Genomic DNA, 21,784 nt, shown 5'->3' on the forward strand with positions numbered 1-21,784 from the left:
AGCACTTTGAGTAAGACATATTCGTTAGGGTAAAGCGTATGTGTTTGACACTAAAGAAAACACGTAGCCATTCTTTTGCAGTTATTGGTGCGTTACATCTCTACAAGATGAAGTATTTGCGGGCAACCTAAAGCTAGCAATTTAGCGCGAAATGCAACATCGTCGTGACAAAAATAAATACAGTCATGCTTGATTGGTTAGTAGTTTTATTGGAATTGTAACGGTGATAAGTTTGGTTGTAATGTGTATACTTCAATTCTTCATGAAAGGGCATGGTAAGAGTTGGTCATTGAGTAGTTTTATAGGAATTGTGTAATTTTGATAATATTTTTGGGCACACTACAGCACCATTCATAATGTGTGAGAGATTTGAGAAACAGCGGTATAAATGCTTAAACGCATCGCGCAAGTTATAATGTAATACATACGAAAGTAATAAAAACTTGCTTGTGGGGTATGGCTTCAGTGACTTTGATGCAATGCTAAAATTTTTGTCCAGAAAGTAGGGTAAATATATGTCAACTTCTACTCTACAAAGTGGTAGCGTAAGCAGTTTGAGTAGAAGGAAATAAACTGGAATTCAAGAAAGTTATTTCATGCATACCGAGGTGGCATGAGAGCGATACGGCTGTAACTTGGGTAGCGAAAAGGGCAATGAACCATTACTCTTCACTTGGAGCCCCATCCAACGTACTTCTGAGTACCTATTTTCTACTTCTTTCCTGAAAATACAGTAGTACTCTTCTTTTTCACGTGGGAATGTTGTGCCTTCAAATAGTTTCTTTTCTCGTGATGACGTCATTAGTTTGTTCGCGTATTGGCAAGCTATTCAGGCTGAACTGTTCCCTGAGTAAGGCAATTACTGTGTTCATGCTACATTAGCTTTCCTCGTTCTATGCTTTCCATGGGGGATCCCTTATAGCAGACGCAGGTCATCCCAAACTGACATAACATCGCTTCCTTGAGTCCTTTCAGTGATCCACTTCTTCGTGCGAGCTATCTGTTTATGTGTGAAGTATTCTTTCCATTCACCCACTAATCCTTTCCGAACAAATTGACCACCTTCGTGCATCTCTGCATTCCCCTCCGATGCCTTCTCAGTCGTGTCAAGCCTCTGAAGGTACTTCTCTGACACTTTCTCAGCAATCTTTTTCGACCGCGCGCTCACGTTCTCTTTTAAAATAGCCCTCATGCTCTCCATACTACAGTTTCGCAGTATTTTCCGAACAACAGTATCATCCCTACAAGTGGCAGCATGTTCCGGACCAAGAAAATGTGCGATCTTCAGAACCATTCCTTTGGTGTCAGTCTGGAGCTGTTAATAGGTGATGAACAATATGTTGGGCTGGTGGCGGTGTTCGTACCAGGGCAGTACATCGTCGAAGTAGTCCCCATAAAAAGCCTGAAAACGTAGAAACTTACATGACACGCTTCATTCGTTACCCTTTTTATTACATATCACTTCCCATCTTATTCCTTTCACAGCAATTTGACTACGAGCACATGTGGTTACGTGCTGTTCAGGCATTGCGCCACATCCATAATGCACCGGTGCTGATGAAGCTGGCATACGACTGGTTTTATGAAATTGTGCTCGCAATTAACCGTATTTGATTTTTTTTTGCGCAGGTCTAGCTGCTGCACATGTTTATAAACTTTCGCACTGGTGTTGTGTATATCTAATGCAAACGTTGCATCACTGTTTAAGCATACACGTCACTAAATTTGTGAAACTCAGAAGTAATCAGCACATTATATCCCATATGCAACTGTAACTTCTTTTCAAGTTGCGCAACGTGAATAAGTGAAATTCTTAAACATTTAATTCAAAAGTAGAATAATGTCCTTAGAATGTTTATTCGACAAGACTGCCTGCAAGCGCCGTTCAGCCTTCCGAAATATTGGGAATTTTGTGCACAGCATGAGACCTAGTTCCACCATATGTCCACAGCATTCGCAATTTAGATATAATATGCTAGGCAGTGGATGGCACGGACTTCGTAAGCCACTCATGCTGCGCATGCAATGACGAATATATCTCTTTGAGTGCTTTTTGCTTTTGTACGTGAAGGCAACTCTCACTGTACCGCCATATAAACTTTGATTTCTTTGTGTTCTTAACGAACGCTCTGCTTAGATCACGCAGCCTTGTTTAGCTTTACAAACCTCGATAATTCCTTTGACTACTCGAAATTCATGAACTTTTTTGTGAATGATTTGTTCTAAAACGTTTCTTTTTCTTTGAATAAATAGCCACAGTCTTTCAAAAGCTGCCTTTACAGTAATCTGAGTTAATAATAAAAGAAAACGATGAATAAACCACGCCTTATTTCCCTGCTGAAACACCTATTGAAACGTATTCACATGCAAAGAAAACCTAAATAAAAAAGCAAGACGCCAAATAACGTTATATATATATTTTTTTCAGAAATTATGTGTGACACTATGTTTGGCTATGTTTAGGCTGTCAGCCTTACGTTGTATGATATGTGAGTATTTTTATACCATTGATCGCTATGGCAATCTCCACTCGGCTGTTTTGTAAGGCACTTTGCTTTTGATTGGAAGCCGTAGCAAAGCAGGCAAAAGTTCATCTTCACTACAAAAATATTTAAAGAATGTTATATTTAATTCAGCGCGTGCACTCTTCCGCCAATTTTTATTCACATTAACTCAGGCCAACACCCAAATTTTGTTGTGCCTGACTCGTATGCTTTTTCGTGTTCTTGAAATTCACGATTTTACATTTACTTATTCCAGAAAATAGTAATTGGTTAGGTTACTAAATATTAAAAAGCATTCCTTTGTGCTACGGCTATATCTCGCGGCCGGTAGTTTTCAAGTTGTGTTCGCAGAACACAAGACTGCATATTGCGTTGAAAACAAAAACTTCATGTCTCTTCCTGTCTATATACTTCAAGAATTAAGCCAAACTGAAAAGGTTACCTTTCCTGACAGAAAAACGCACAGAAACTTGTCGAAAGAAACATCCATATATGTCTTTGGAGTCAGGCTTTTCAGGAAGTGGTGCATGGAGACGGCACAGTCATAGGGATTCCGGGCCACGTAGACGTACTTAGCCTGGTCGACCGGTGGAAAGACTTTGTACGGAAAGTGAGTTGCTATGGGGCCTGTCCTGCATGAGTCTTCCGCCACTGCGGCCCCAGTTACTTCAAGAAATGGAGACATCAGCCCCAGTTCCATGATGTCTTTAGGTTGCTGGCCTCTTGTCAATATGTTCCAAATTATGAACTGTGTCCAGTTGCTGCCGCTCTTGGGATATGAAACCAAAATAATGTCACCGCGTCGAGGTTTATAATTTTTTGCCGAGCGGAGCGATTCCTGGTCGTAGAAATTTAACAATGGCAGTCCATCGAAGTCCTTGTACAGTTCATCGTCCATTGTAGTGATGACCGGAATTCCTGCACATAAGATAACATTCAAGTAAGGAGTGCAAATGTCACGCCTGTATTGCATCACGCTTTTTTTAAGTGATAGTACTCTCGATGCCCTGTTAGTTTCTAATGGTGGTTGCTAAGTTTGCGGTGGTTCATGAGAGAATAAAGATACGTCGTACTGTAGTTTGGTTTAAAAAAAACGGGGTTTTATATGTGTAAAGTTTGGCCTAGTCAGGTGACATTTCTTCTAACGTCACCTTATGCCATCATCACCACGACAATCTTGTATTGCTGCACAAATGAAGAAATAAAATAAATAAAAATAAACAACAATAAAATAAAGTAGGCGCCGATTGCTTTCACTCATGCTGCTGATGCAAAGGTTGCAAAACTGTGATAAAGCAATTTGAGCTAGGTGTTACTACTCCACTATACAGATGCGTAGGCCATTCTTACATCAAAATACTAACGTAAGGCTAAAGGCATCAGAGGTCAAAGCAGTTAAATTAGTTTTTATTTCCAGAAACACAGTAGAAGTACACTGAAACGTTATACGATGCAAAGTTTTCAAACTCGCTTGCTGGGTCACCCCTGACATTGACTGCGCAATTTTAGTGCAACAATGAGATGCAACCATAGCAATGTTACTGGTCTTCTAACTTTATGTGTCTCACATTGGAAGCCTTGGTAACTCAAACGGACATGAAAGCAATATTTGTAAATAACCGAAGCGGTAATTTTCTCTATCAAGGACCGTTAAAGCATTTTTGTGGGATTTCAAGGCATTATTTCGCAAGTTCTTTCTCATATCGCCGCTACAGAAACTTTTGTCTTTGTGACGCCGGTGATATTCAGTTGAAGTGGAGGTTGAGCACATTTTTTACGATTGAATCTGGGGAGAAAATTCTGTCTACGTTGCTTTGCGAATCAATTACATACTTCGCGGTCTAGACTGTCACACATAATTTAGGACATTTTTCACTGAGTGCTGCTTCAGAATATACTGCACTAAACAATTCGCGGGACAGTGCTTTTAAGCGCGTAGTAAAACTAACTTAGGAACGCGTGTGCTGTAAATGTAATGAATGAGCATTAAAGGCAGTCAGACAATTGATGCAGTATGAACTCCTCATCTAACTAGGGTTACATGCGCATGTTTGCAGCTTTCTTGCATTTTAGAAAGATTTGTTATTGGTAGACCTAGACAGCTAGCTTATCGTAGAATGATCATTTATTACATCACTACAACGAGTAAGTACTTGAGAAATATTGATTATGACATGGTTGCTTGAACTTTTCAAGCTAATGTTACACGTATAACTGCTAGTGCCAGCGAGACGTGTAGTTGAAATTATTGTAGGATCAAATTGCTGAAGAGCTCAGGAGCGTTACGCAAATAACATACTAGTCATTTTGTATCTTTTGTACGGTACCTTTATGTTTGCCACATGTGTTTATGATCTGATTTACGTCGCCCATGCATAAATTGAACGAAATAATGTCAGAAAATTCACGAAGCTTTACTTATTGTACTGTTTTTTTTTTCCTGAAAGTGCAGCTGCAACTAATCCTACAATACAAAGTTTTTCGGTATTGCAAACAATTAAAACATATGTATTTGCAGTACTAAGCCTGAATTTACGTGAAATGTTAGTCACGATAAAGAGTGAAACACATAATTCTTATGAGAAGCGTTCACCAACAACAACTCAACGTAAAAGTACTTGAAAGATGACATACAATATAACAGTTCTCTATGTTAGGCCAAATTTGCTAAGAGAATGACACTTACAAATAAGGCTTCTACGTTGCTAGCCACCAGCACCCACCTCTACAGCAGCTCAACTGCCGAGAGCAAGAACGTGTCGAAGCGCTGCTATCTGCTACATTCAACAGCGTCAATAAATTGTTATCACATTGTTCATCTTAAAAAGGAGCCGGAGTCCATTCAAGCAGAGAGATCAAGAAGGAAACAAGACAGGCATCGCATTACTGCTGGAGAAGGCGTACATCATTATAGCACGACATGTGCAGACAGATCATTATCCAACATTAAACATGTACGAAAAATAATAAAACGTAGCTTTACGCTCATGATATTTGTTGTTGAAGGAGAACGTCATGCAATCACGGTATGATTACAAGGCGCTCAATAGTTGACTGCTCCGAACATTTTGAGCATGTGAGGCTCTTCAACGTGGACTTAAATATTCGTGCGTGGACCTCAAGCATTCTTGCTTCTGCGTGATCACAGGAGTACAGACAAAGAAATGTCGCGATTTTTTTTTTGTGGAATGTTTATGTGTGCTGGGGATTTCTCTCACAAATGAGAAATCCACATTTGTTTTTAAAAAATCCTCAAATAATTCTTGAAAAAAGGGTTTTTATCAGCAGACGGAAAAAGCTGATCTTGAAAATTTCATATTTTACTGATTTTTAGGCCTATCACTGAACATTTAGGGCAATTCGGCCGACAGAAGCCATTTGTTATAAGTTCACACAACTTGTTCTGTGGGTCTAAAAGAATTGAGGTTTGCATCAACGAGAGTACATTTTTTATTGACAATAATTGATTTTTGAGCAACTGCTTCTTACTGACCTACAATACAGGAGTCCCGTTTTCGCGAAGGCTGCTGAAGCCAAAATATTTCCATAAAATCTAACAAAAGTATCATGCTCGTTCAGCAAAAGCTTTTCATCCACATTGTATATTTATTTCCTAGTAAAACTGCAAAAAATGTGATGATTGCAAACTTGGTGAAAATAGCAACACCAAGGAGCGTTTTAAACATGATCAGTGTCGAGTTTTACGAAAATGAAGAAAAATGTTCGACCAAGATGGTTAAAGATCTCAGTCTGCTGCGCAAACATATCACAATATTTTGATTTAACTAACAATATTAGGCCTATTTAGTCCCCATATGTCATCTAACGACTTTGTGCGGCACTTTTATGATAAGATATGATAAGATAAGATTACAATATGTAGTCTCTAGTTGACTTGCTCCTCCTCGTGAAGACTAGTGACCCAGATTTTTCCCCCTTTTTTTCTGTTTGGATTAACAGAAACATGAGCGTGAATTTGCGGGACACCTGTGTCTACTCAGGCATACGGTGAGGCAAGAGACGCGTGAGAGTGCATAAATTAAAAGAGCACTATAATCGAACCTCTCAGTTAAGACGGGAAACAAAAGTTGGTATAACTGCTAAACCCGATGAGAGTTTTTGAGGATGTAAAGTTTCGTAGTGCTCACTACAGCGTATGTTTTCCCGTTGCGATTTGGCGAAGTAACCATTACAACATTCTGTAGGGTGTCAAGTGTACCACCGCATTTGCACACTTCAGTGATGCGCAGCATTAAACCACCAACAAGTTTCGTAATCCACACGCTCTCGCACCTGGTGAAGCTATGCCGCGGAATTTCAGAATCGTCAGGAGGCTCATCCCAGTAAATGAAATTCTTGTGGAGATTTTTTTTTCATTAAATAAGCCCGTCTAACGCGTATAAGTATCTCCGCGATGAAACACCTGCTTGCCACGCCGAAGGCTCACGTTATAATCTTGCTTGAACTAGCCATTTCAATATTTCTATAATTGCATCAGTCTCTTACTTTGTCTTACAAGCAATACCAATTTTTTATCACAATCTGCGAGGCAACCAGCACGGAAGAATGTTTGCGAAACAAGCTCTGTAGCGGTAGCTCTTTCAGCTGCATATTTATGAAGTGTGCAAAACGAAATATATAAAATGTACCATCAAGACAGGTATCCTGTTACTTCAAGTCACCTTGGTCATTGTGATAGTGTTTCAAAAGGGGGTTACAGCTTTCTGAGATACATAATAACATTCTGGACTCAGGACCCGCATCGACTTTGCTTTCTCCAACTTTCAACTGCAACCTCTAATTCAAGATCCCCTCGTCACATACTTCACCGATCACAAAATTGTAATCTTCAAAGAAAAACGCGTCTCCCAGTTCTTCGATCAGCAATGTAATGCTTCTCTATACTCTCACTAACATAAAAATATACGTCTTGTGTATATATAGGTGTACATACGATCACCCATATAACAACGTGCCACGTCTTTATAAGAAAGCAGATTACTTGTATGGTGGATTTACGGGTTCTCCCAATTATTTCTGAGCAAGCTCCCGTGCCATCATTCACTTCGTGAAGATGGCAGATTTTGATTTTAATATTATCGCCCCCAGTTTTTTTCTTTCTTCGCTAACATCAAATCGAAGTAGTTTTCCGCCCGATGGCACATTTTTTTTTATTGATAACCGGTTTTTGATTGCTTAACCAGCATCTAAAATATGCATAGTTAACAGGTGCACTGCGTAACCTTTAAGCATTACCAACGAATATGCTTGGTCGAGCTACCCCGTTAAAATTTTGCGAACCGTACTTGCTTTGCATAAACATTTTCGTATTGACCACCCAACATAGCCGTTCTTTACGTAGCCGTTCTTTACGTAGCCGTTCTTTTAACGTAGCCGTTCTTTAAGAAGCACTACCTGTAACGATCTCTCGAGTACCCATCAGCTTGTGGATGTTTTGCTTTTTTTTATAACAAGGGTGACCGCAAAAATGGGCGAGAACAAGCAGGGTGACGCTTATTTCCCACTACGAAGCACAATCACAAAGAATGGGATGACAGGACGCTTTGCTCTGTGTCCTTCATAGTGCGACACATGAAGATTAAAAATTTGTCCGATATCACGTATCTGGGAATTACCGTTACGCGAAGCTGCGTCGGGAAAGGGATCGTGTTGAAATTTTTGTTATTGAGAGACGTCGTGAAATGACGCTAAATACATGTACAAATGTTGCACGCGCCGGCATAAGGGGAAGAGTTGCAAATGTTTATATAACCAGTTATTTGAACTTGTGCAACGATGCCAACTGGAATATGCGTATTAGCAACACCAGAAGCTGATATGAATTGTTGATTCTCGCGAAGATGGTGGCCCTCGACACTGCTACATAAATCGACTTCAGCGCTTAGCAACTAATCACAATTGTCGTTAACCCGACATGACGGTGGTATCAAAGGAGTACATACGAAATGTTTATTAAATTGGGTGGGCAGCATTGCAACCCCTATCGACGTTGCACGATGATTATCGTCTATTTGAAAAGCAGTTCTGAGACCTGGCGTAGTTCCGTAATAGAATGCTTGACTGCCACGCACAATGCTTGGGTTCAATTCCTGCTGGGACCCTGAAATTTATTATTTGCATTTGTCGCCGGGTCAACGCTGACTATGTCTGTTTCTTCTTAACACAGACATTTATTTTGTGCCATCGCTGGGTGGACGCTACCGATGTCGGATAATGCTTAAGGTTCACGCATTAAAATTGCCCGAATGCGTTCTCGTCGTTGCTGGGTAGATAATAAGTGTCAATCACTTGTGGCACATAGCCGCCCGTGGGTATGCGCCACTGTCTGGCGGGAAGTGTTTGGCGACATACGCAACGGGATTGTGACATTATCCGTGACTTGAACAGCGCCTCATATTTGTCAAACTATCTTACCCTCCCATGCTGATTTTGGTTTACGCCATGTTAAGCGCGTGACCACGAGAGCACCTAAACGTAAGCGGCTAGATAGATAGATAGATATGATCAAAGTCGCAGAAGTTCGCTAAGAAATGCTTCGCATTGAAAACCTTAATCTTTTATTATTTCAAGCCCAAGTGTTTCAGTGTCCAGACCCCAAACAAAGTAGTATCGCATTATTGTGGGTGCACATACTGTGCTGTTCACCAGTCTTTATTTCATTATTATCTTCCTACCCTCTCCTACTCTTCAGTGTAGTTCGCTGGCAGCATCGGACTAGCACCGCAAATACAGAATACATACGTATGCTGCAAATAACGCTTGATTGCGTATGGGAGTCTACAACCACTCTTGGTTTGGTGTTTTATAGTTGGTTTACAGAAAGTATGGGTTCCAGATAATGCGCCTAATCAGTGAACGAGGTAGGAAAATTCAAATAAGGGTTTCTCGAATATTGATGTAACGAACACTCTTTTTGGAGGTTCTTCGACCATGACGCACTTAGCAATTTATCTAAGCTCGCGGTATTTGTTTTTGAATTTACACTACTTGGTGAGCAACCCAGATTAGAACAAACCATACAAGGAAAACGCACGCACTTTACACACGCAGAGCGAATTCTAGACTTCCAACAAGAGAAAGAAAAGATAAGTGGGCCTCAAACATATATGAACTAAAAGACAATCTCGCAATGGTCGTGTATGTTCTTTTGAAAGCTCGACACATTGCCTAAATAACCGGATGATCCAAGAATAGAAAACGATGCCTAGGAGCTTGGGCTTAAAATACCTCTTCTAGAACACAATCAGTAGCCACACTGGCATTCTTAATGAAAGTTGGTGCAGCGCAATGGGTTAAAAATTGCCTTGTTCCTAAAAATGATTTCAACATTTCGAAACTGTATACGCGGGACGTCCAAATTTGTCCAGTGTGGCTCTGTTGGTGTAAGAACTACTTGCCTTATTGTGTAGTAAGTTTAACTTCTACCTAGGTACGGCTAAGGGGGAAATCAATAAGACAATGAAAACGCAAGCATAGAGGTGATTACGTTGATGAAGCACAGGTTCTTTCTCATACCGGTGTTCACTCTGTCTATGCTGCAGTCCTACCCAAGAGGGGCTATCGCCTCGCCAAGCTACTTACTCCCTGTAGTAGCTTTTTGTGGCAGCTCCTATCCTTCATTTCTTCGAAAGGTGAAAAAACTTGATTTGATTTCATTTCATTCGATAATATTTAAATGTTGTAATAAATTGTATAGAGGATTGTAACGACGCTGTGCTCATCACCTGTGCACAATATATGCGTATTTAGATTTTTCGGTGCTTGCGGAACGGTATTGTTGAATATTTCAAACCCATACAGCAGTCTTTTAGGTTTTGCGCATAGTGAATTTGCTATTCCAGATAGTAGAGGTATCACTCTGTGGTGCCATTCCGGGTGTTAAAATCTCGTTTAACGTCGATATGTACATTGTGCCCTCGATTTCATTTTATTTGTTAGTTTCTTAATGAGTCTAATGTTATGGACATAGTAAGCGACAGCTCATGTAGTAGCTTTTACAAATTTATTGAAGAAATAAAATGCGTGTTTCAAAGTGCCTAAACCACAACACATGGCCCCCTACCTCCTTTGTGAGGATCGCCAGGGAAAGGCATGTACGCCAACCTTGGCACCATGCACCAAAACCCATCTAGCATTGCCCACTTAAGGCTAAAGACCGTGCGATGATGATGATGTGTGGTGTAATATAGCGCATGGGTCATTGGATGGCCCAAAGAGCGCCAGGTCATGGGAAGAGATGCCAATGGTTGTGGTAGGTGGCTGCACAAAAGCTTTATTGTTCCTCGCGCTAAAGTGATTAAAACATTTTAGCATTGGAATCATAAATGTGACATAATGTGTGTAGTGAGAATGAATACCATAGCAAAAATATGCTGGTAGGGCTTAGTGAGATGCCGATATACATCATAACGACCACATTTATGGTGCAAAAATGAGGGATAAAATATTTCACTGTTTTTTTAACGTTTTACGTGCTGTCTGTTGCTGAAGTGTTTAGTAGTATCTTCTTATTTCCGATGAAGTTACCTTACATAGGGCGCTTTCTACTTTTAAGCTTCAATAATTTTATGGCAAGGCAAAAAAAGCACAAATTAAACTAATGCGAATATGGCGCGGAGTAGTCGCGGCAGTATGGGGTTGTCACATATATAATTTTTTTATTTGATTAGAGCCGTTTAGTTGACTTTAGGAGCACTTCAGCGGAAAGTCACAGCCGAGGATTCGGCAATGTTAGCCCAACTCACTCTGACGTACAATCGTACGGCTTGAAAGACCTCCTAGCAATGATATTATCTGGAAGGCATGTGGGTTACTTTTAGCAGAATAAAGCTCCTTTCATTATCTTGCAACTTCGTCTTTTTTTTCTGCAGTGAAATTTTTTTGCTTATTTTTCATATATCTGCGAGTCACCATATATAAAATGATAAAGATCATCCCCTTCGGTGGAACAGTGGCTACAGTGCTCGACTGGTAATTCAAAGGTCGAGGGTTCGATTCTGGCCGCTGCAGTTGCATCTCGACGAAGGCAAAATGGGTGAGGCCCCTCTACTTTGCGATGTCAATGCACGTTAGAGAACACCAGATGGTTGAAATTTTCGGAATCCTCCACTACGGCTTCTCTCATAATTATATCATCGTTTTGGTAGATAACAACAGATATGGTTGTTATTATTATTATTATGATAAGGACCAATGTATGACTGTACTGGACGCTAAAAAACAGAAGCTGGTAAAGGTAGACAGGCGCACCAAACAGCTCAGCTGACCGGAAAAGACATTACCTCCCCATTTTTCTGGTCCAGTTGATATGTTCGACCAGATCAATCGGTGCACAAACAGCTCCAGCCAGGAGAAGAAATGGGATCACCGATATGTGTACTAGTATATATACTAGAATGCTCCTGTGCAGTGAACCGAAGCTCCCCGGCGCTGTTGCTCCTTAGCGGAGCGGGATTCCTGCGTGCGCAATATTGATCTATTCGGGCAGCCAACTTTTCTTGCTGATTTTCAGGTCACAAACTTGTGTTATTCAAGCTTCCTAAAACCATCCTTAGGAATGTAACATTTCTCAACTTTTTCTGAAAGAGATGTATCCAGGCCACTGATAAAGAAGCTTGCCATTTCATCAGACTTGTGCAGATAAAAGCTATGGATTGCCATCTTGTAAAAAATGATAAAGTTGTGATTGTGGCCACTGCTTTAATCAATATAATAAATCGATTTCATGGGGGTTTACCTTCGCAATACAAAAGTATTTTATAGCATCTTTGTCGAAAAGCAGCTGTAAGCTGCAGGTTAAAATGTAAAGTTTCTTTTGTGAAAAAAAAAGAGAACTCAAAGTCACTATTCATGCATGGTCTTCGTGATAAGGGCATCTGTGACTACTTCATACGTTCCCTAGGGAAAGTGTAGTTCGCTCAACACAACGTTTTTTTTAATGCAATTTCGATGAAGTCCGAAGTACTGCTTGTTCAACGAGTATGCCTTATTTGTTGCATAACTTTATTTGCTGCTAAACTGCAAAACATTTTCTCCTAAAAATAGAAATGCTAGACTTATTTTACTACAGCAGAAATGTGTGAATGTTTTTTTAAAAAAAAAAGAGACTGCACTCATTTTACGCATTTCATGATTACAAAGCACGTGATAAAGCAGTGCAACTATAGGAACGCGTCTGAAATCACAAAATGTCGCGTATTAACTAGTCACGTGACTAGAAACACGAATATCACGTAACATCTTGTCACATCACTAATATTCCGTAATATAATAACTACATAAGAAAGATACAAAAAAAGGAATCTTTAATGTGAGTGGCGATTGAACCCAGTCCGCCCATGTGACATGCAGGCGTTTTACCACAAGGCGAGGCTGCTGCTGGAATGCGATCCTGAGAAAAAAAAGACATCACTCTACATGACTTGTGGAAGAGGGAGGTTACTTCACGCGCGAAATATTGCGTGGCTGAAACGTTGAATCACACCGAATCCCAAATAACTTGAATGCGCAACGAGTAGCTGCTTTAACGGCTCACCCATTGCGAAGCGCTCAAAGATACGTTCACGTGTTTTCTTACGTACGCGTAGCAGGCCTTTCGACACTTTGCAAAGAGAGCAGTTATTGTATTCGCAGTAGACATTCGAGAATGCGATGCTATTTATTGAGAAGGTAACGCGTGTGGTAGCTGCCTACACTTTCGTATCCTAGAAGTTAAGACGAAGCTCAAGTGTCCTCCGAGTTTTCAGAATCAGTTTAAGCTTGCCAAATTTGGCTGCATAGTGATTGGCTATGTAACTATACGGCACATTTATTTGTACTTCGTAACCTCACATGCACAAGGATACACCGCTAGGATAAACCGCTACCCCATATCACGCATGCGTAACCTCGCATGCGGGATATGGGGTAGCGGTGTATCCCTGGCCTTGGCAGAGGATGGCCTAGGAGTTTTCCTATGGCGCGAACGCCGACGTCGCACTTTGGCAGCAGCCTCCCTGTGGGTGGAACCGTCTCTGTCCATCTGCCTCAGCACTTGCATCTCCTTCACATTTGGGCACTGCTTTGACGACGCCTCGTGAGGACCTTTACAATTGCCGCATTTGCGATGTTCTGCCTGGCAGGCTTCCGTATTGTGTGACTTCGGGCATCGCGAGCACACAGCAGAACTTGTGCAAACAGCACTCACATGTCCTATTTTACAGCACTTCCGACACTGAAGAGGTTTCGGCACGAACGGCCGTACTGTGTGTCGAAAATGACCAACTCTTACTTGAGTTGGGAGGCTGTCACTTTTGAAAACTAGTTTCACGCATTGTGAGTTCCCGAGACGGCGGGCTTGCAAGATTATAGTAGCTTCCATCACTGGTTTGATTAGGAAATTTGAAACTCACCGATATACTAGGAACGAGAAATTCATAAGCAAACATTTTCCTATTTTCTGATTCAATTTGGAGTCTGATTTCTCTCAGCGTCATAAGAAATTATTGAGGGTAATATATGAATTTTCTTTCATTATAGTTGACCAGTAGAAAAACACCCGAATATTCCGTAGATTGTTGCGTATACCCTTGCGTGATGCTCATTGCTGTTACCAACAGTGTCAGACAACTGAAGCAAATCATGTGAGCTTCTCAAACAGTTTCAAATGTTATACAGAACAATTTCTTGCGCACTATGACAACGTCTGGGAGAAGCGCAAAATGAGACCAAGTTGTTCACGTATTTGAGGTCAGCCTGCATATACTTTCCATGGGTTCAGCTTAAGTGCGGATGCAAATTAGCAAAGCAATATTTTTTATACAACGTGATATACTTCCAAATGGCTGTAGAGAAGTAACCAAAGAGTTCGGGGAAAGCAAGAAAAGATGGGAATGTTAACCGGGGCTTAACTAGGAAGCTTAACCACGTAGACGCCACATGTCCAGAGGCTTTTGATTGTTATGTAAAACGCTGCATAATTTCAAGGTAAAGGAAGTCAGAATGCGCGCTTTCTTCTCGTTACGGAACCTATGCATACGTACTTTTTTTTTTATGAAGACCATCATGTAACTCATTGCGTGAGCTTTTGAAAAAAATATGGGCTACGTCAGGTTTCAATGTAATCATAGTAAGTTAGCCGGTATTTCATAGGGCACCTATCAGTTTTGTTTCATACATTTGACACTCATCAGGAATTACAGCTACACTAGTCCGTCTACATGAACAGTAACAAAAATATTGGTACCGCTTGAGTTATGCCGCATAAACCTGGGTTGAAACAGAGCTGGTGGATAGATAGGGCTGGCTTGGCTAGGATTTTGCCCCTGCACCTGTCTTTTCAACCATACAAGGCTAGCCTTGTTCTCACTACCGTGTTTTTCAGTCAGTGCTTTTGTGTCTTTTTATTGTTTTATGCCTGTCTTCCTTTATTTTCCTTCTTTTTTTCTTTCTTTCCCTTTACTTTTTTCTTTCTCGGTAGTTATACTGCTTTCTATCTTTCTTGCTTCTCGACCATATCGTATCATTCCTACTGTAAAACATCTATAGCTCCGAAGTGCCACTCAAATTGGCCAAATTCGACTATTGACCTCTATGGTCCATCAAGTATTAACAAGAGAATGCGCAGGTGGCCAATACCGATTACGAGTCACTCGTTTCAGTTTTTTTTTGTCAACCGTTTGTATTGAATGCTTCGGTGGGAATGCAGCGCGTGTCAGGTGATGATGATGATGAACCTATATGTACGAATGACGGCAACAGTTAAGTTTCGTTTTTGTTCTTTCACTTGCCTCGCAGGTTGCGCAACATTTGCTGCTGCCGCCAAGGAAGCTAAAGAAGAGATTTTTCATATACTGGCACCTCGTGGAAAGGACCGCTTTGACATTATTTCGATAGAGACGTTTAGTTGTTTCCCTTTTTTTTTTCTCCCGTCCATGCCCCCCGGGTTTTATACCCGAACTCCCCCTTCAAACACTCTCACAGTACAATCGGAAAACCTCGACTCCTTGTTGGCTGTTGTTGAACGTGGCAGACATGGAGTCTTCCCTCTTCGGATATTCGCAGAAGAACCACCGCCTCTTGTTGCCGCTCAACTTCGTTCACTCCGGTTCCCGGAACGTACGACGTCCAGCGTCGCCGAGCCGCTGAAACGCACCCCCCGGGCACATGCTTTCAACTGACAGGCCGTCAGTATATTTTGCCTGAGTATCGATGCAGCCGCCGCCACTGGTTTTGGTTGCTAGAGCGGAGCGCCAGTGCACTTTCCACCCTTGCTGCCGGACTCGGCTCTTGTCTTCAGAGGTGCCACCACTAAGCAGCATGGCAACGTGGATGTTAGCGTCCTTTATGGCCGACAGACAGGTGCCGTTCCGCCAATTCAGTGACACCGCTTCCGTCATGGCGTGGGCTCACTGTCAGCGGGGCGGGTAACAGTATGAAGGTATTCGGCGAACGCACCAAGTTCGAACCCGACAGCAATCGTCAACCCTAACGCATTTGCTGTGAAACTTCTAATGCACGCATGTGCTGCACAAGTTAGCCGGATGTGCAGCTACCAAAAAAAAAAAGAGATACAATTCGTCTTATTCAGACATTTATCCTCTAAGCAGACAGCAAGTGAGATTCCTCGGTGCAGACCGCACCGAGGAAACCACAGCGTCGACGAGTCAGACAACACTGCTACCTCGAGAAATGCTAAAACAGTCGTCGCAATCGGTCTCGCCCGTGTTTTCCTAGGCCAGACAACTGTGACACGGGCTGCTTCAGGACACATATTCAGCAGTCGCCTTCGCCGCCACAGCAGTACCCTTTCTAGAGCCACACGCGACGTCACGGGGCTAAGATGTCCCAGAAACGAATTGGGACGACCATTTAAAGCGACTACATGCAACACAGGGCGTCATTGGCTCACGTGTGCGCTTGTGTGGCACGTGTGTGCGCGTGTTTATACGCAGGAACACCGGCCGTGTGTACGGGTCTTTGGTGATTGGCCGCGCGCACGTGTGCGAGTCCGTACATGCCACAACAGTCGTGTGAAGCTAACGTTTTTTATTTATTTTTTTATTTATTTATTTTTTTTATTTACAATACTGCTAGCCCTTGCGGGCTGTAGCAAGGGTGGGAGGTGAACAGGTTAACAATACACAAACAATGTTAGGCAAAAAACAAGTCCAGCCGTTGTTGAAAATCCTGTGAGGATCTACATCCTGTAAGTACCTCGGGAGGAAGCGCATTCCAGTCAACAATAGATCGCACCAGAAACGAAAACTTAAATACATCCACCCGCGCTACATAAGTTTGGACAGAAAATGAGTGATTGGTACGAGCCGATACTCGTCCTGGGGGGCGCAGGTATACACTGGGATCCAGCTTGTAGTTTTTATGATACAGGTCATAAATAAATTTTAAGCGAGCTATTTTTCGACGTGTAGCTAACGATTGAAGGTCACCCCTGCAAGCAAAAGTGATACAGACTGTGTTCTCATGTAATTTGAATAAATAAACCTCGCGGCCAATCTTTGTACTCGTTCAAGTTTGTTAATTTCAGTTTTAGTATGCGGATTCCAGATGATAGCTGCGTACTCCAGCGTTGGTCTAACAATAGTCTTATACGCCAACAATTTAACAGAGGGCGGTGCATTACGGAGTTTCCTTCTCAGAAAACCCAGCTTTCGCTTCGCCAGTCCTGTAATATTGTCAATATGCTTGTCCCACTTTAAACTGCTGGATATAGTAACACCTAAGTATTTAAGCTCATTAGAACTCTTAATTTCTCTATTGTTTATTGTGTATTTATAGTTAAGGGTTTTTTTTATTTGAAGTTGTCATGCACACAGTTTTATCAAAATTAATTTTCATGTCCCATTTATTCACACCAGTTGTCAATACATCGAAGAGCATCATTGAGGAGCATTTGATCAGAAACACTTTTCACATGACAAAACAAGAGACAATCATCTGCATATAACCTTACATCAACAAAAGGAGGCAAAACCGTTGCAATATCATTCACATAAATTAAAAAGAGTAGAGGTCCCAACACGGAGCCTTGTGGCACACCTGAGGATGCGCGTAAAAGAGAAGAACGTGCGCCACTTATTTCAACAAACTGCAACCTATTGCGCAAGTACGCTTCAACCCATCTTACAATTGCGGGATCAATACCAAGTATTACCATTTTTGGAATAAGTTTCTGATGACATACTCTATCAAAGGCCTTAGAGAAATCAATTGCTATGATATCGACTTGTTCTTTTGAGTTTATCGCTGTAGCGAAAGCATGAACAGATTCAAAAAGCTGAGTGACGGTTGAAAGGCCTTTTCTAAAACCGTGTTGCTTATTATAAAACAGATTATTGTTTTCTATATATTGAAATATATATTTTGAAATTATATGTTCTATTACTTTGCATGCCGTGCATGTGATAGAAATTGGACGGTAATTACAAACATTAAGGCGGTCACCAGCTTTGAAAATGGGCACAACTCTTGCTAATAACCAATCAATCGGAACAGCGGCAGTACACAAAGATAAATTAAAAATTTTAACTAAGAAACAAGAAACCCAATCAGAGTAGCGCCTCAAAAATTCGTTGGGAATCATATCCGGACCAGGTGATTTTTTATGATCCAATTCAAGCAGTGAAGCCATTACGCCCTCTTTAGATACGGTAAGAAGATTGGAACTAGTATCATCGAACGTACAGCCTTTTTTTGAATGATCAATACTTGGAGAAAAAACGGTACTGAAGTAATGATTGAATGCTTCGGCAATCTGAATCGGTTCGCTATAGGAGGTCCCGTCTATAGAAAGCCCAGTTATTTCAGACTGCGAACTAGACATGTACCGCCGAAATTTCTGGGGAGAGTTGGATATGTATTCAGACAATATATTAGTTAGAAAATTACTTTTAGATTGCTTGACTTCTCTTCGTACCTGAGCACTAATGTGAGCAATAACAGACGAGTTTCTTGGTATTTTCTGACGGGCGCGACATAGTCGTCGTTTTAGGTGAATGATGCTTCTGGTAATCCATGGGTTAGCTTTTGCAGTTCTCTTTTCTCCTTGGGGAACAAAACGTGACAAACAGTCGTTTACTACCTTCTTAAAGTATTCCCAGAGGTCATTTACATCATCTGTAGGCGGGATAGCGTCAAAAGCCATTTCTAAGTAATCAAGAATTGAGGTATCATCTGCGGCCTGAAAATTGTACACCTTTACTCTGGTTATTTTTTCTAATTTTTTATTTGGTTTAAGAGTTGCTGCAACCACCTTATGATCCGAGATTCCATCCTCGATACTTATTTCATAATCAAACACTTCCTGTGACAAAAATAGTAAGTCCAACAATGTCTCGGTTTCTCCTTGAACTCGAGTGGGCTTGTCAACTACCTGAACCAAATCGTACTTGATCATGATGTCAAGCAGATTTTCTGCAAGAGGCCTGTTAAGCGGCCCAGCAACTCGTGCATTCCAGTCAACACCTGGTAAATTAAAATCGCCTGTGATTATTACTCTGCTTCGTTTGTTTGTCATTGTCAGCAAGTAGTCATCCAATTTCTCAAAAATATCAACTGAAGTTCCGGGGGGCCTATAGAGAACCCCTATAAGTAACGTGATATCTCCCATAAATAAATACGTTTGAATTTCCGTGACATAATGTACCACGAGTGTGATCCACAGTGTTGGTGTGGTGAATAGAATACTTGAAACTGTTGCCTTTATTGCATATGCTCGGAGGTAGCGTAAGTTAATTTAATATCGTCTACCATTGTCTCGTGGCTAAAACAACAGAGCCCACGGCACAGCGTTCGTCGAGCTCACGTGAGTGTGATGAGTCGGTAAAGTTTTTAAAAAGGCATGCTGAACACACGATACCAAGACGATGTCCCAGCAGTGTGCGCCGTGCGTGAGATGCTTTGGTAGAGAAACAAACGTGGCTGATCACACTTTTTAGGAACAGGTAAAACATAGAAGTCAAATGTCTTCGCAGAGGTAATTGGGCGTTCATGGTGCATTGTTTCTCTACAAGGCCGAAGGAATGAATGCAACAGCAACAAAGTGCAATGTCACGCGAAGAATTGGAAGCAGCACGAAGCCTGCAGCGCACACATAAAGCAGCAACACCGACAGTTAGAGTACTATACGGGCATGGATAAACTTCTCTGTCAGTTGCCGCTAGAGACTTATAACGTGTTACAGTGAATCCATGAACACCCGTTCATTCATGCGTTGTCCGCCGTATCTCCGTGTTGTACTTTAACGTAATGCGCTCGTCTACGTCTTGTCTCCTGTTACTTAGGCTCCTAGATCCCCGAGCCTTCGCAATGCCCATACATCGTACTTCTTCCGAATGTGAGACTGTTCGCTGACTTGAGGAGTTCAGAAAAGGTCAAGATGCATCAAGGGTAGAGCGTCGAAGAGCAGTGAACGCCTAGCAAAAAGCTGGCCAAGCGCGAGCTCGTGACTATAGTGCTACTACTGACAGAGTGGCTTGCTCGCTTCCTTGTGGGCTTTGTCATCGTACTCTCTTTACTACAGACAGACAGAAACAGACAGACAGACAGACAGACAGACAGACAGACAGACAGACAGACAGACAGACAGACAGACAGACAGACAGACAGACAGACAGACAGACAGACAGACAGACAGACAGGCAGGCAGGCAGGAAGGCAGGCAGGCAGGAAGGCAGGCAGGCAGATTAGATAGATAGATAGATAGATAGATAGATAGATAGATAGATAGATAGATAGATAGATAGATAGATAGATAGATAGATAGATAGATAGATAGATAGATAGATAGATAGAAACCAACTGGGTGTCATCCACGATGAATCGCACTTTTGCACGCTAAGGCGACAGCAAAACGGTCATTCAAGTTTTCTTCGTGTGCGAAAAAAGGTGACGCAACAATTTTTTTTGTTCTTGCACACGAAGACGAAAGCATTGTTTAGACTAGGACCGGAGTGACTGCTTCAAAATCGCGAAATAAAGAGTGTTGCGCCTTTAGAGTTGAGTTTGCAGTAAAATAACACGTCTGTCTTGTATTATTGAGAAATGCCCATCTTAACAGCGTTTATTGTGAATGTTCGTCTTGGTTTTGTGGATTAGGAACGCTAACAATTCACTAACGATTTTTCTTTTCACTCACTGTTGACATCTCAAATACGCGCGTAGTTTCAGCCTATACAAAAACTTTCCGCTTCGGCAGTATCGATTTGCCCTCTAGTGAACAGTCTTGCAAGTAAAACGGGTGTAGTTCTGGCTGGAGCCGCATCGTGGAGGTAGTATGCATCATTTACAATAAGCGTTATAGCTCCTGCAATACGAGCAACATCTGTGCGCAATTGAGTGTGCCTTACGGTTTAGTTGCGAAATTTGAAATGTGAGTACGATTCACACAGCAAGGGAGTCGGAGCGAATATAAAATATATGAAATATTTCTGGCCAGGTATTGTTTCTCATGTGCACTTAAATTTAAATGCACAGCCGATTTCGCATTACAAATTTGTCCCCGTGTGACTCTGTTATAAGGGCGTTTTATCTGAATATTTGAGTTCAGTTGCGAAACATGCTACCCTCTACGCTACCACGTTAGGCGTGCTTATAAACTTCGAAGCCTAGAAAATGAATAGGGTTAATTATATGCTATCATGCACGCACTTTACAGAGCATTTTGTGCAAATTCTTGTGTGAATAAGTTAAGCTTCTAAGAATTAAATGTATCCTGGAGTCATGGAGAACACCAGCACGTATAGCAACGATGTTTATAAAGTGAAATTTTTTGTGGTTTTCCCTGAGATCATCTGACATCAGTGCTGAGAAAGTGAGAGTGCAATGTCAGTTTCATATAAACTTCACCCTTGTGAATCCACAGTCGTTGTGCCAATCACGTAATGTTGTTATATTTTCTTAAAAAAAATAACCAAAAGATTATTCCGCAACATAGCGGGTGCTCGAGCTCCCACTGCTTCGACTTTTAGCTCTGCTGTCACTTTAAGTTGTTTTGCTGCATAATTCGACAACCTTGCTTTAAAAGAAATTTCACAATTTTTCCAGCAATGTAAAGTGGCGTATTTCATGAAAAAGCACGTTGAGTAAGACATATTCGTTCAGGGTAAAACGTATGTGTTTTATACTAAAGAAAACATGTAGCCATTCTTTTGCAGTTATCGGTGCGTTACATCTCAACATGATGAAGCATTTGCGGGCAACCTAAAGCTAGCAATTTAGCGCGAAATGCAACATCGTCGTGACAAAAATAAATACAGTCATGC

At 41.4% G+C, this 21,784-nt stretch overlaps 1 protein-coding gene across 1 annotated transcript; it reads right to left on the reverse strand.

The window, feature by feature from the left end:
- Positions 1–209: 209 nt before the first annotated feature.
- Positions 210–5,245, reverse strand: LOC142790181 (sulfotransferase ssu-1-like). The gene is made up of 3 exons (XM_075885179.1): positions 5,191–5,245; positions 2,947–3,422; positions 210–1,402 (listed from the first exon to the last, which is right to left on the reverse strand). The coding sequence occupies exons 2-3, from the start codon at positions 3,400–3,402 to the stop codon at positions 1,319–1,321; spliced, it is 540 nt and encodes a 179-aa protein (XP_075741294.1). The 5' UTR covers positions 3,403–3,422; positions 5,191–5,245; the 3' UTR covers positions 210–1,318.
- Positions 5,246–21,784: the final 16,539 nt, after the last annotated feature.

This window comes from Rhipicephalus microplus, unplaced genomic scaffold (assembly GCF_043290135.1).
Source record: "Rhipicephalus microplus isolate Deutch F79 unplaced genomic scaffold, USDA_Rmic scaffold_75, whole genome shotgun sequence".
Lineage (NCBI taxonomy): Eukaryota > Metazoa > Arthropoda > Arachnida > Ixodida > Ixodidae > Rhipicephalus > Rhipicephalus microplus.

What these genes read in the sequence shown, in the direction of transcription:
- LOC142790181 (XM_075885179.1), bottom strand. Translation starts at nt 3,402, where the DNA reads ATGGACGATGAACTGTACAAGGACTTCGATGGACTGCCATTGTTAAAT. An exon ending in GCGTTTTTCTGTCAGGAAAG is followed by an intron (nt 1,403 to 2,946) that starts GTAACCTTTTCA and finishes CTACGTTTTCAG; the next exon opens with GCTTTTTATGGGGACTACTT.